General features: G+C 36.5%; 3 protein-coding genes across 5 annotated transcripts; 2 read left to right on the top strand and 1 right to left on the bottom strand.

Moving 5' to 3' along the window:
• The first annotated feature begins 224 nt into the window (after positions 1 to 224).
• Positions 225 to 7,530, top strand: LOC108345982 (notchless protein homolog). Of its 3 annotated transcripts, none has more exons than XM_052867150.1 (14): positions 225 to 419; positions 1,452 to 1,720; positions 1,811 to 1,892; positions 2,084 to 2,173; positions 2,346 to 2,471; positions 2,900 to 3,027; positions 3,521 to 3,720; positions 4,046 to 4,109; positions 5,141 to 5,251; positions 5,941 to 6,078; positions 6,469 to 6,611; positions 6,689 to 6,743; positions 6,871 to 6,927; positions 7,022 to 7,530. In XM_052867150.1, the coding sequence occupies exons 2-14, from the start codon at positions 1,556 to 1,558 to the stop codon at positions 7,103 to 7,105; spliced, it is 1,443 nt and encodes a 480-aa protein (XP_052723110.1). In that variant the 5' UTR covers positions 225 to 419; positions 1,452 to 1,555; the 3' UTR covers positions 7,106 to 7,530. The 3 variants fall into 3 exon arrangements, with proteins under 3 accessions (XP_052723110.1, XP_017440357.2, XP_017440358.2); XM_017584868.2 differs by having other exon boundaries at positions 1,446 to 1,720; XM_017584869.2 differs by lacking the exon at positions 225 to 419 and adding an exon at positions 466 to 1,119 and having other exon boundaries at positions 1,446 to 1,720.
• Positions 7,531 to 8,595: 1,065 nt separating this feature from the next.
• On the top strand, positions 8,596 to 11,949 carry LOC108344291 (uncharacterized; the record flags this gene model as incomplete). Its single annotated transcript, XM_052867830.1, has 3 exons — positions 8,596 to 8,844; positions 8,958 to 9,377; positions 10,430 to 11,949. Coding segments are annotated over 3 exons (792 nt in total), but the record flags the coding sequence as incomplete, so codon positions are not given.
• Positions 10,854 to 11,873, bottom strand: LOC108345872 (chlorophyll a-b binding protein of LHCII type 1). Its single transcript, XM_017584699.2, has one exon. The coding sequence runs from the start codon at positions 11,768 to 11,770 to the stop codon at positions 10,976 to 10,978; it is 795 nt and encodes a 264-aa protein (XP_017440188.1). The 5' UTR covers positions 11,771 to 11,873; the 3' UTR covers positions 10,854 to 10,975.
• Positions 11,950 to 12,187: the final 238 nt, after the last annotated feature.

Below are 12,187 nucleotides of genomic sequence, written 5' to 3'. Positions count from 1 at the left end.
TTATTTGATATTTAATAAGAAAAACGATGATTAAACACTTATGATTTTAAAAAACAAAAAAAATTATCCGTAGTTTATTCTTAGTTTTCAATAAATCTTTCACGAGAAAAATATTTTTTTAAACATACCGATTTAAAACAAACCAATTATCATAAATGTTAAAGAAAAAGCAGATATATTAGCAATATTAAAACAAGATATAAACAAAATATAAAACAGCGTGACGGAAATTCTGCAGTTAATATTATTCCACATAGAAACCTAGAAATATTCTTCCAACTCTGTGCCTTCATTTTCACTCCGCCGCCGTCTCCGTCGCCGAACTGCATAGCTGCGTTCATTGCGTCAGTGTAGCTTCGTTGTGATAAACTTCCACTGTTGTAGAGGTTCTTTGGTTGCAATTCCTCTCTTCTTCCAAGGTATTCTCAGTTGAAACTAATGCTCCCTCACATTTTTAAGCAAACATTCACCTCACTTCTTATTTGTTTAATCACGTGACACACAGTCATTGCGATATTACAATCATTGTTCCGTTACAGAGAAACAACTACAAGAATTCTTTCACAAAATTAAACCCCAAAATTTGTTGTATGTGTAGAGGCAAATATATACTGTGTGCCCCAAAATTCTCAAGGATTACGCCATGACTTGTTATTAAAGTGTACTGCTTGCTCTTTCATCATGTTTATCTCATTTGTCTTTTCACTGCATGTGTTTTTTTGTTGTTGTTGTTTTTGGGGTAATAGTTTGGTAGTAGGGCCATATATGTTTATGTGTGTGAAGACCTTTTGTTTGTAAAGTAGACCTTTTGATAACTAATAAGAGTTGACATGAAATGGATCACGGAAGAAGACGTATCTGATGAATGATTCAATCCCCTCTCACCCACACGGGTTCTTCTATGGAAGGGGTTCCCCTTCTTCTATGTGAGGTGGGGCGTACGTCAGAGCGGAACCTAGATAGAACCCGGAGCGCCGGCCCCGGCCGCCGATACAGTGACCATTTCTGCCTATAGATATAGATGGAAGGTAGCTTGCTTCTCCTAGGCGGCTACCTGCACATGTTATTCGCGAAGAGAAGAAAAGGCAGCGAGCGGTTCTTCGCTTATCAATTAGAAAGGTCTGTGAGTCATGTAGGAAGATCCTAGTCATAGCAGTTTTTGCATTGCAGATATATTATAGTTAAGCATCAATTTACAGTAAAATTAAGAAAGAGAGACCACGTTATTTGGTTTTAGATTTTGAGTAAAAATAATAGATTAGTTTTCTCACTTATGTACTAAATTTTAAAATTTAAAATGATGATATTTAACAAAGAAAAAAAAACATAAATATGGGAAGTGTGTTTCTGCCTATGTTTCATAGGTCTGTGTATAATGGATCCTGGGTCCTGCGTAATTTATTAGGGTTTGTGCCAGTGTGACTTTATTTCACTACTTTTATTAGTTTCAGCACGGCAACAAAGATAGAACCAAATAGAACCCCAAGTGGAAGAGTAAGAAGCATCATCGATAAGAGAATCTCAGCATAAGAGAAGGAAAATCCCTGATTGAAAAATGGAGGTAGAGACAGAGACTATGGTGGAGAAGAGGGAGATAATCAACAACGTGATGTGTCTTTTGACAGACCCAGATGGAACTCCCTTGGGCTCTCCCATGTACCTACCTCAGAATGCTGGCCCTCAACACCTCAATCAGATTGTTAATAAGCTTCAAAACAATGTAAGCAAGTCCCTTTATTCTTCTCAAATTCTATTTTACATTTTGTTTATTATTTATAACATTGAGCGATTATCTATGCTTTCATTTTAGGAAGAGAAGTTGCCGTATGCTTTCTATATATCAGATGAGGAGCTCATTGCGCCACTTGAAACATACTTGCAGAAAAACAAAGGTTAGTCATGTTTGTTTACAATAAATTATTTCTTTTTCTTTCTTAATTCGTTGTAAATTCACTTATCTACTTGCTTTTAACACATTTTGAGAAAAAAAATCCTCATCTTTCTAAAGAATTGATACAAAGAATTACGCACTTGTAATGATGTTTTTCTTTTCCTTTGCAATGTTACTTTAACACTATTTCAGTCTCGGTGGAGAAGGCTTTGCCTATAGTTTGTCAACCTCAAGCTATTTTCCGGATTCGTCCTGTGAATCGCTGTTCTGCAACTATTTCTGGTATGTGAGACATATTGTGTATTTTCCCATTCGTAGTGGCACAATGTTGTATTGTGCTTGCTAAACTGTGAGAGCCAGTAGTGTGGTTTGGATGTTGATGATTGTAGCACAAGTTTGTGTTATTCTTTGAATTTTCTGGAATTCATATTTTTGTGGTTGTTTATATTTTTAGGTCATGCCGAAGCTGTACTTAGTGTTGCCTTCAGTCCCGATGGACGACAACTGGCAAGTGGTTCTGGTGATACCAGTGTTCGATTTTGGGACTTGACCACTCAGACACCATTGTACACTTGCAAAGGTTTGACATTTAAAAATGTTAAGTTGTTCTTGGTATCTGCGAAGTAAGTACAAGAATAAAAATGATCAATTTAACTAAATGGTAAAAGCAGTTAGAATTAGTTGAAGGTTCTCGATGAGAAGCAGTGTGTTACTGCTAAGGGGAATGTTCATGCTATTAAATCTGGATCATGATGGAATTCTAAGCTGGCAAAGAATAGTGGGAGGGTGGGGGTTATTGCAAAGGAATGAGAAAATAATAAGAGGGAAGGATAGGGACTGTGAAGGCTGGGAATTATAGTATTGGGAGAATTACAATGGTCTACTCTGCTGTAAAGAGCTATTCTTTATCCTTCCTTATTAAATTAATATCAATTTCTATAGTTTCATAATGTTTCGGCAATTTTAACGAGTCATATATAGCATTATAGCTGTTTACATTTTATGCAGGACACAAGAACTGGGTACTTTGTATTGCATGGTCACTGGATGGAAAGTATCTTGTAAGTGGGAGCAAGTCTGGTGAACTTATTTGTTGGGACCCTCAAACTGGAAAGTCATTAGGCAATCCACTAACTGTAAGATCTTTGATCACCCATACAAACATCTATTATAAAGTTTGTTTACTCTTTTCTTAATTTTTTTTCATTTAAGTTTATTGATAGCATTGAAAACTTCCACTATTTGAAGATTCAAACAGAGAAACTTGATGCTTTGAACATTGAATAGTACATTGTCGTAGTGAAGTACATATTGAAAACAGTAGTGAGCAATGGAGCAATGGCTACAGTGGCAGCATTGATTTAGCTATAAGAATTACACAACTCTAGTTACACAGCTTCCCCCCTCTTCCTTGCCCTAATTCCAAAAATAAATAAAAGAACATCCTGCTTTATTCTGGAGATGTTTTATATGAATTGTCATTTATTTATTATTAGTTACATATTTCAACTATTATTTGGTTTGTTAACTATTTACTTTTAAACAGATATTAGTAGAAGGGTTTTTGTGTCATGAATTCCATATGATGTGTTTCTTTGATAATATAATTCAAATTATTCTTAAATATAGGGTCACAAGAAATGGATTACTGGTATCGCTTGGGAACCTGTCCACCTGAATTCTCCATGCCGTCGCTTTGTAAGTGCCAGCAAAGATGGGGATGCTCGTATATGGGATGTTTCTTTAAAGAAATGTGTTATGTGCCTTAGTGGCCACACACTTGCAATAACATGTGTAAAATGGGGTGGAGATGGTGTGATTTATACTGGGTATTTTCTCTCTCTTTACTTCGTCCTAGTTTCTGTGAAGTTTAGTCGGGATTTTTATTTGTGCTCATTGTCATAGTTTACATATCCCTGCATTCCCCCTGTTAGACTGGAAATATAAATTCATTTTGGTTCAATTCTCATTTTATGATTTTAACTCACGTTTTTATCTCAAGAGATTTTATTTTCTGTACTTTAACTGAACTGATCCTAGTGTTTACTGATGCCTGTAGTTGGCTTTTCCCTTGTTTTGGTTAAGTTAATGTCTTAATTATCATTCTGTAATTCTATTTACTGCTTGGAGCCTATCTGTGTTGCTTTATTACAGTTCTCAGGATTGTACTATCAAAGTCTGGGAAACCACACAAGGGAAACTAATCCGTGAACTTAAGGTGAGCCTCATCCCTTTTCAGTTGAACTTTTCATCTGCATGTTTATTTTTTAACATGGTTTTTGTTATGCATGACCCCTGTTTCGGATCTGGTGTAACTTTTTTCTTCATTTAGTGTTTTGATAATATCTTCTCATCAGATGTAGCTACCTATTGGTATTTTTCTATTTCAATCTTGAAGGATTTCGATGTTTTATTTTGAATCAATGTTATGTAAATTTGTTATACAATTATTGAAAGGATTAGTGACAAATCAGGTCACAAGGATGATACCGCTCTATTACCATGTTGAGAAGAGAGAAACCAAGATGGAATATAATGAATTCCGTGTATTGTACATATGAGTATTCTTATTAATAATAAAGAAGATATGCAATAATAAGGAACACAATCAATATCTAATAATAGAAAATATTTGGTAAGATATTTCCCTACCAAATCATATCATATCTTTCTATTTAGTGTAATCAAATCATATCTCTAACACTTCCCCCCAAGCCAAAGCATATGTATCACATGAGACAAACTTGTTACAGATGTCATCAACACAAAGACTCCTTGAGAGACTTAGTAAAATGAAACTCAGTTGGTTGCTGAAGCTGACAAAGTAAATGATGACAAAGCTAATAGATATTTCCTCGACATGACTTTCTCTCTGTCAAAGTGACAATCAATATTCATCATGTTTCATTTTTTCAAATCATATCTTTAATACACCTCCTCAAGTTAGAACATATGTATCGTAAGTCAAACTTCTTAAAAGTGGTTAAAGGGTATAGCAGCTGCTGTAGAGAAAAAATGTGTAACTCACACGATGGCTGTGGAAAGCAAAAAAAATACTTAGAGGTATTTTTAAAGCCAAATGAAAGTCTATCATGGAATGACGAAAGTCTATCATGGAATGACGAAAGTCTATCATTGATACGATGATGTTCTTTCTTTTCTTAATTTTTGAATCAGCTACATGTATTTTCTGTCATTAAACTGTCTTTACTTTCCAATACTTTTTCTAATATTTTGGAAAAATTTTAGGGACATGGGCATTGGGTTAATTCTTTGGCATTAAGCACCGAGTATGTTCTTCGCACAGGAGCTTTTGATCATACTGGAAAACAATATTCATCTCCAGAGGAAATGAAGAAGGTAACTTTTTAAATTTAATGGTATTGTTGGCCCTCTGAACGTAGGATTTTAGTTACTAGACCCGACTGCATTGGCTGGTCAGATTGGTTAGCCCAAACTCAGATTGGTCAGGTTTGTTTAATTATAGATTGGTTCATTGCTTATATTCTTGCTTATCTCAGAATTTTTTTTTTGATATTGCTCAATGGCATTGTTTTATTCTGTATCCAATCCCATGTAACAGTATTAGGCTTGATTTTTGTTATAAAAATGTTACTTGAACTTGGAAATTATTCTTAATAATTTATAATATTTTAGTGACCAGCTTAATGTTTGTCGAAGTTTGTAATTTTGTATGCTTTAGAGTTTAAAGGTCTCGAGTACTGCTTTATGCCGTCCATAAGTGATTTGTGTGGTTCTTAGTTTGGAAAGATTTATTGTTTTTCATATTACATTTTTCTCATTTCTGTTAATTAATGTTTTGGAACTTTGGTTTGAAATAATTAATCCTTCCATTCTTTTCTTTTAGTTATCCATTTTGCATTCATAGCTATTGTTAGAGTAGTTGATGCTTTCAATCTATTAAATGTTAAATTTATCTTTTCCTCACATTTCTCAGGTTTTAACTATTACAGATTGCTTCCTCTCGGAACATCTTCCATCTCTGTTATTCATTTACTAATACCAGCTTATGCCACTGATGAATATAGGTTGCTCTGGAAAGGTATCAAGCAATGAGAGGCAATGCCCCTGAGAGATTGGTCTCTGGATCTGATGATTTTACTATGTTCCTTTGGGAACCTTTTGTCAACAAGCATCCCAAAACTCGCATGACAGGTCATCAGCAGGTACAACTTTTCTTTATTTTTCTTATCATTCAAATTATGGGAATGAGAATAAACCAAAACTATCATCAAATGCAATGCAACTTCGGTTTATATAAGCGTTATTGAGTGCCTAAGGCCTTTTGAAAGAATATTATGATATATGACTGTATCTTTGCAATCTAAAATTTGGAAAAAAGGTTCTAATAAATCTGATATCCTTTTCTTGGCCAATGTATCAGATCTAAACTTGAGTCACAGCAGGTTGTCCTGCGGACTGCTATGTCTCCAAATTATGTTAAATATTTGCTGATGTCCATTTCTTGTTATTAGTTGCTGGTTGAAATTGATTGTATTGTTACACATGTAACATCTTTTAGGTTTAATGATTAAGTTAAGCTTTGTTGCTGACAGCTTGTGAACCACGTCTATTTTTCACCTGATGGGCTATGGGTGGCAAGTGCTTCTTTTGATAAATCTGTGAAGTTATGGAATGGCACCACAGGGAAATTTGTTGCTGCCTTTCGGGGCCATGTCGGGCCTGTTTACCAGATCAGGTACAATTACGTGATTCCTTCTTACTTGAAGCCAACGATATTTCATTTAGAACCCTAACCAAGTTATTATTGTACAGCTGGTCTGCAGACAGTAGACTTCTTCTAAGTGGCAGCAGAGATTCCACACTTAAGGTAAGCATGGTTTTCTGTTTCTATTAATAAAGGATTTTGTGTCACGATTTTTTAGTTTGATTTATACATCAGAACGTATAAATTTTCATTTGCAAAGGTGGAACCTTGGCCATGTTTGGTTTTCCAGGTTTGGGATATTCGGACTCGGAAGTTGAAACAAGATCTTCCAGGCCATTCTGATGAAGTATGTCTTTTCACATGCCAAATTTTTTGGTATTATTTTGCTATATACTTTTTCGTTCTAGTTGCTTACCTAAATTTATTTTCTTGCGGTAAAGGTTTTTTCTGTTGATTGGAGTCCCGATGGAGAGAAGGTAGCCTCTGGTGGTAAGGATAAAGTGCTGAAGTTGTGGATGGGCTAGGCTAATTTTGGGACGAATGTTGGAATCTGAAGTAAGTGTAATCTAATCTCAATTGAGTCATGGAGATTCCAATGCAAGGTCCTCTTTAAATTATATGGACAGCATATAAGATGTGTTCATCAGAAATATTACTCCACATAAGCAATTCAGGTCTGGCCCTGGACGAAGTTGCTCAAATTGAGTCTCAGCACAGTGGTAAAGAAGCTGATTGAAATTTTTGGATGCCAATCACATACTAGCGAGAATATATACCTACCAAGATGTTTTATTGTCTGTTTTGAAGTCTTTTTGTTTTTGTCCTACCCTGGCATTTTCTTCTAACAACAATGGCCATTTTTTGGTTAAACTGTCATTTTTGTTCACCTTGTCACTTTTGTAGTGTTTGAATGGAGTATTTTAAATTGAGATGTAACGGTTAAAATTTAGTTCTTATTTTGTAAAGCTGTGTTCAGACTGCTATTTAGTGAAATTAAAACATCCATGCAAACATGAAAAAGAGATGTGAAAGGCTTGGAAGTACAACACGACCAAGTGCTGTGTGTGGATGTCCTCATTGAACCATTACACCCCTCCTTTAACCAAATCGTAGATGAATGGTGGGTGGGGTATCTTCAGAGATTCAAACTTCTAGTTTTAGATGGTTTAAATGGTTAAAATGTTGAAAAGAAAGAAATGTCGATTACTTTCCCTTTAGATATGTGACTTCAATTCGGCAAAATCTTACATGGTCCCCGTCAAATTAGCGGTGGATTGTTCTACTAACCCGTTTTTTTTAAATTAAAATATAAAATAAATTAAAAGTTAATATTTTTATGTTATATTATTTTAAGAATATAAATATATATTAGTGTTGTAGTTTAAACCCTTATCATTATAAATTAAATTTTATTTTTTTATTTATAATAGAATAATATGATATGTAAATATAATATTATTTTAATTTATTTGATTGAAAACATTAATTAAAAATTTTAAAAAATTTATATAATTAAATATGCTTTAAATATGGATAAACGAATTTTAAAAATAATTAAAAAATTTTTTAAAAAAATTGGCAGGCTAGGCTGTCCCTTAATTCCATAAAACTGGATTTTACTTTCCGCAACACAGTCGATCAATTCTGAAATATTTTTTCGAAAGACAGTTAACACACCCCTGTTTCGGATCAAAATTTTCGGAAGCCTGTGATGAGGTGCAGCTAGAAATTTGATGGGATGCACGAAGAAACACCCATCACCATGCATTTTTATCCCCATTCGTGTGCGTGTCTTGTTTGAGAACGTTCCGACGCATCTGTAGCACCGGAGAGAAGGATTTGTGGCAGAGCATCGTTCACGGCGGCTAGGTAAGAATTTTTTTTTGTGCATGAAGAAAAGCCCAAAAGGGTGTTGGTTAATGCGTTCACGAGGCTCTCAATTCGAGTTTGAATTCTAATAGGGAGAGTCTAATTTTTGTTCACTGTAGAAGCGACACCTTCAAGTGTTCGTTAAAATGCCAGAGAAAAACTCTTATGTACACAGTCAATTCCTCACCCCACGAAGGTCACCCAGTTCCTCCCCCAACTAAACCACACCACTCTCAACCCCAAATCTGCCGCCGGTTTCGTAAATAAATCCAATGACTGCACAGTTGGGTTGAGAATATCTCCGAGGCTTAACAATGGGGACGTTGGATTTTCATCTCTTGGACAATCTCTCAGGTTCAACAACGAGCCAAGCGATAAGAAAGTGAAAGGACAGGTGTGAAAGTTGGCGAAGCTGAAACGAAAGATAAGTGTGTCGTTTTGGATGAGGGGTTTGGTGGAGGAAGAAAGAGAGAGAGAAAGGAGAAGAGGGTTGAAGTTTAAACGCAAGTAAATCATGACGTTTCGGATGAAGGGTGTCATAGAGGAAGGAAGGAGAGAAACAGGGAGAAAAGGGATGGTGTTAACACGCAAGGAAATCGTGTCCTTTCAGATGAAGGGACTGGTGGGGGAGAAAAAAAAGGGGGAAAAGGGAAGAGGGTTGAAGTTGAAACTATCAGAAATGGTGTCGTTTTGGATGAGAGTGCTTGTGGGGGAAGAAAGAAGGGTGGAAATAGAGTGATCGTTGGAGTTAAAACAGAAGAAAATCGTGTTGGCGAACAAAGAAGGAAGGGGAGAAATGGAGAAAAGAGAAAGCGCAATGGCGATGAAATAGGGAAAGGGTGGACGAAGGAACAAGATTTGGCTCTTCAAAGAGCATATCTTACTGCAAAGCCTAGCCGCCATTTCTGGAAGAACGTTTCCAAACTGGTATGCACCCCTCTCTGTATGTATGCAGTAGAAAATATTGACTTTTAGTTCAACCTCAACTTAGAACAAAGTTTGTGATTCATGCTGTTACAATTTAACTGATGTTGAATGTTTGGAATTGGCTTGTGTAACCCTTGAAAGCTGTCTGTTACGTGGTTGGTTTACAGTTTAAAGAGTTTTAATATGATTGTTGATAATGGAAGAATGGATTCAGAAAATGAAGCAGTTTGCTATACTTTGAAAAATTGGTTGATGATTGTTTTGTTTTGCCTTTTTTATTGTCTGCTGAAATGTTAGAAAACGGATTTGGTGCTTCATGTGTGCGCTCAGAACTTGCTTGCTAGTTTCAACGAAGAATTCCAGTGAATAACTTATTATGTACTCTTTTAGGACAAGACTATAATTCTGAAAGGTGACAGCTGCCTGTGTTTGAATGGAATGATATTTGGTTATTTAAAGTTATTTAACTAACTCAACTAACTAATTAACGAACTCAACCAATTCTGCAAAAATGCAGTGGAAAGACTCTGATCCAGAATGTATTTGAGAAATGCAATTTTCTAACCTTTCTTCCATTTCCTGTAAAGATCCTTGCGTTCTTGTTGATTCCCCAATTGCTGAAGGAGAGTGTGTTCAGGAACGTGACCGCTGATACTAGTTGATACAATTGCGTTCATAACCTCCCCTTCAGTCACAACTTATTAATCAACTTACTCTAACATATCAAATAGGAGGGAATGAAATATAACATTTTTCTTCCCCTTGAAAATGGGGATATGATATGAGATGGTTTCCATTTCATCCTAAAATATACAGAACAATGGCATGTTAACTTTATTCCATCCAACGTAATCACGAATCAAGACATCGAGGAACTGTTGTTGAAATTTTTAGATAATTTTATTTCTGTATGCATATCTCTTAAAGAACAAATGTAGTTTTATAGTCTCTCCGCTGTCAATTGCTTGTCAGGTACATGAGGATGCAGCTAGCTTATAGATAGGTTCTATTCTTGTATTGGTTGAACCATTACCATTCAAAATATATTGCAGGTGCCTGGAAAGTCTCAACAGGAATGCTTTGATAGAATTCACTTTGACAATGTGACTCCAGTTCAATTGCAGCCTCAATCAAGGGCAAAGGCTTGTCATCACTCATTCAGGAATTTTCTTTAAATGCAAGTAAACTTCTCAACCCGACATGATAAAAGTTAGAAGATCTTTTATCCTCTGACTTCAATTCCCTTAATTAAGAAATAGAAGAAAATATATATTATTCGGTTTAAAAAAGAAATGGAGCGAAAATTAATTTTTAATATTAATATTAGTATTTATATTTTAAGGATACAAGGATTAAAACATGACATCTTAGATTTACTACTTTAGATTTTAGAACCTAACTCGTTTTCTAATGTTCAAGATTTGTCATTTGAGGATATGAGGTTTAGATTGTTTGGTTAGTAAAGTACACAAACAATAGAGAGACATAATTTATAATAATATAATTCACATTCACCCTAGAAAGACCCAATGCATATTTCACTAAATGACATAAAATTCACAAGTTTTTTCTTGTTCTTCTGTGTCACTGCAGTTTTCTCACTTTCCAGGGACAAAGTTTGTGGCGTAGGCCCAGGCGTTGTTGTTGACGGGGTCGGCAAGGTGATCAGCGAGGTTCTCCAAAGGTCCCTTGCCAGTGACAATGGCTTGAACGAAGAAACCAAACATGGAGAACATGGCCAATCTCCCATTCTTCAACTCTTTCACCTTCAATTCAGCAAAGGCCTCTGGGTCTTCAGCAAGGCCCAATGGGTCGAAGCTCCCACCCGGGTAGATTGGGTCAGTCACCTCACCCAAAGGCCCACCGGCAATGCGGTAACCCTCCACTGCACCCATCAATATCACCTGTGTGGCCCAGATGGCAAGGATGCTCTGTGCATGGATCAGGCTTGGGTTGCCCAAGTAGTCAAGCCCACCCTCACTGAATATCTGAGACCCAGCCTTGAACCACACCGCCTCCCCGAACTTCACACCGTTCCGGGCCAACAGTTCAGGGAACACACACCCCAAAGCCCCCAACATCGCCCATCGAGAGTGGATCACTTCCAGTTCACGGTTTCGAGCAAATGTCTCCGGGTCAGCAGAAAGCCCGGCAGTGTCCCACCCATAGTCACCTGGGAATTCCCCCGTCAGGTAAGAAGGAGCCTCACCCGAGAATGGGCCCAGGTACTTCACACGGTCTGGGCCGTACCATGGGCTTCCAGAGGAAACCGACTTGGAGGCCGTCTTCCTCATCGAAATCCTTCCACCAGAGAGCTCCGGGGTGGAAGGAGACAGCTTTATGGCTTGACCAGCCAATGCTGGCGAAGAGAGAGCCATGGTGGAAGCGGCCATTGCAGTGTTATAGAATGAAGCACTGAAAGTTTGTATTGGGAATGGTTAGCAACGGTGGTTGTTATATTTGAGAAAGGGTAGAAGAGGAATATATATAGTTTAATTGAGAAAAGGGATTGTTATCTTAACATCTTAGGAGATCTGTATTTGAGTTTCTATTGGTTTGGATTTAAAGGATCCTTGATGTCCACATGCTTCCTCTCGTACTCCTTAGGTTGGATGAGATCTCTACCACAATCATAAAATGCCTCTTAGACATTGCCACGTAGGTTTGTTTTGGATAGTTTGGATCGAATAAGTAAATAGGTATCAAAGTTTTGCTTTCGGGTGTAGAAATAAGTTAAAACCTTTTAGTCAACTTAGTTTATGAAGGGTTCAAATTCCATTGAGGTGAATTTTGTTTAATATGGGTCAAAA

Source organism: Vigna angularis, chromosome 8 (assembly GCF_016808095.1).
Source record: "Vigna angularis cultivar LongXiaoDou No.4 chromosome 8, ASM1680809v1, whole genome shotgun sequence".
NCBI lineage: Eukaryota > Viridiplantae > Streptophyta > Magnoliopsida > Fabales > Fabaceae > Vigna > Vigna angularis.
Note: the sequence above shows the minus strand (reverse complement) of the source record. Positions and strands in the feature narration are given on the sequence as shown.

Coding starts and splice junctions, on each gene's coding strand:
- LOC108345982 (XM_052867150.1), top strand. CDS start 1,556: ATGGAGGTAGAGACAGAGACTATGGTGGAGAAGAGGGAGATAATCAAC. Junction 6,079..6,468: donor GCATGACAGGTCATCAGCAG/GTACAACTTTTC, acceptor TGTTGCTGACAG/CTTGTGAACCACGTCTATTT. Junction 6,928..7,021: donor TTCCAGGCCATTCTGATGAA/GTATGTCTTTTC, acceptor CTTGCGGTAAAG/GTTTTTTCTGTTGATTGGAG.
- LOC108345872 (XM_017584699.2), bottom strand. CDS start 11,770: ATGGCCGCTTCCACCATGGCTCTCTCTTCGCCAGCATTGGCTGGTCAA.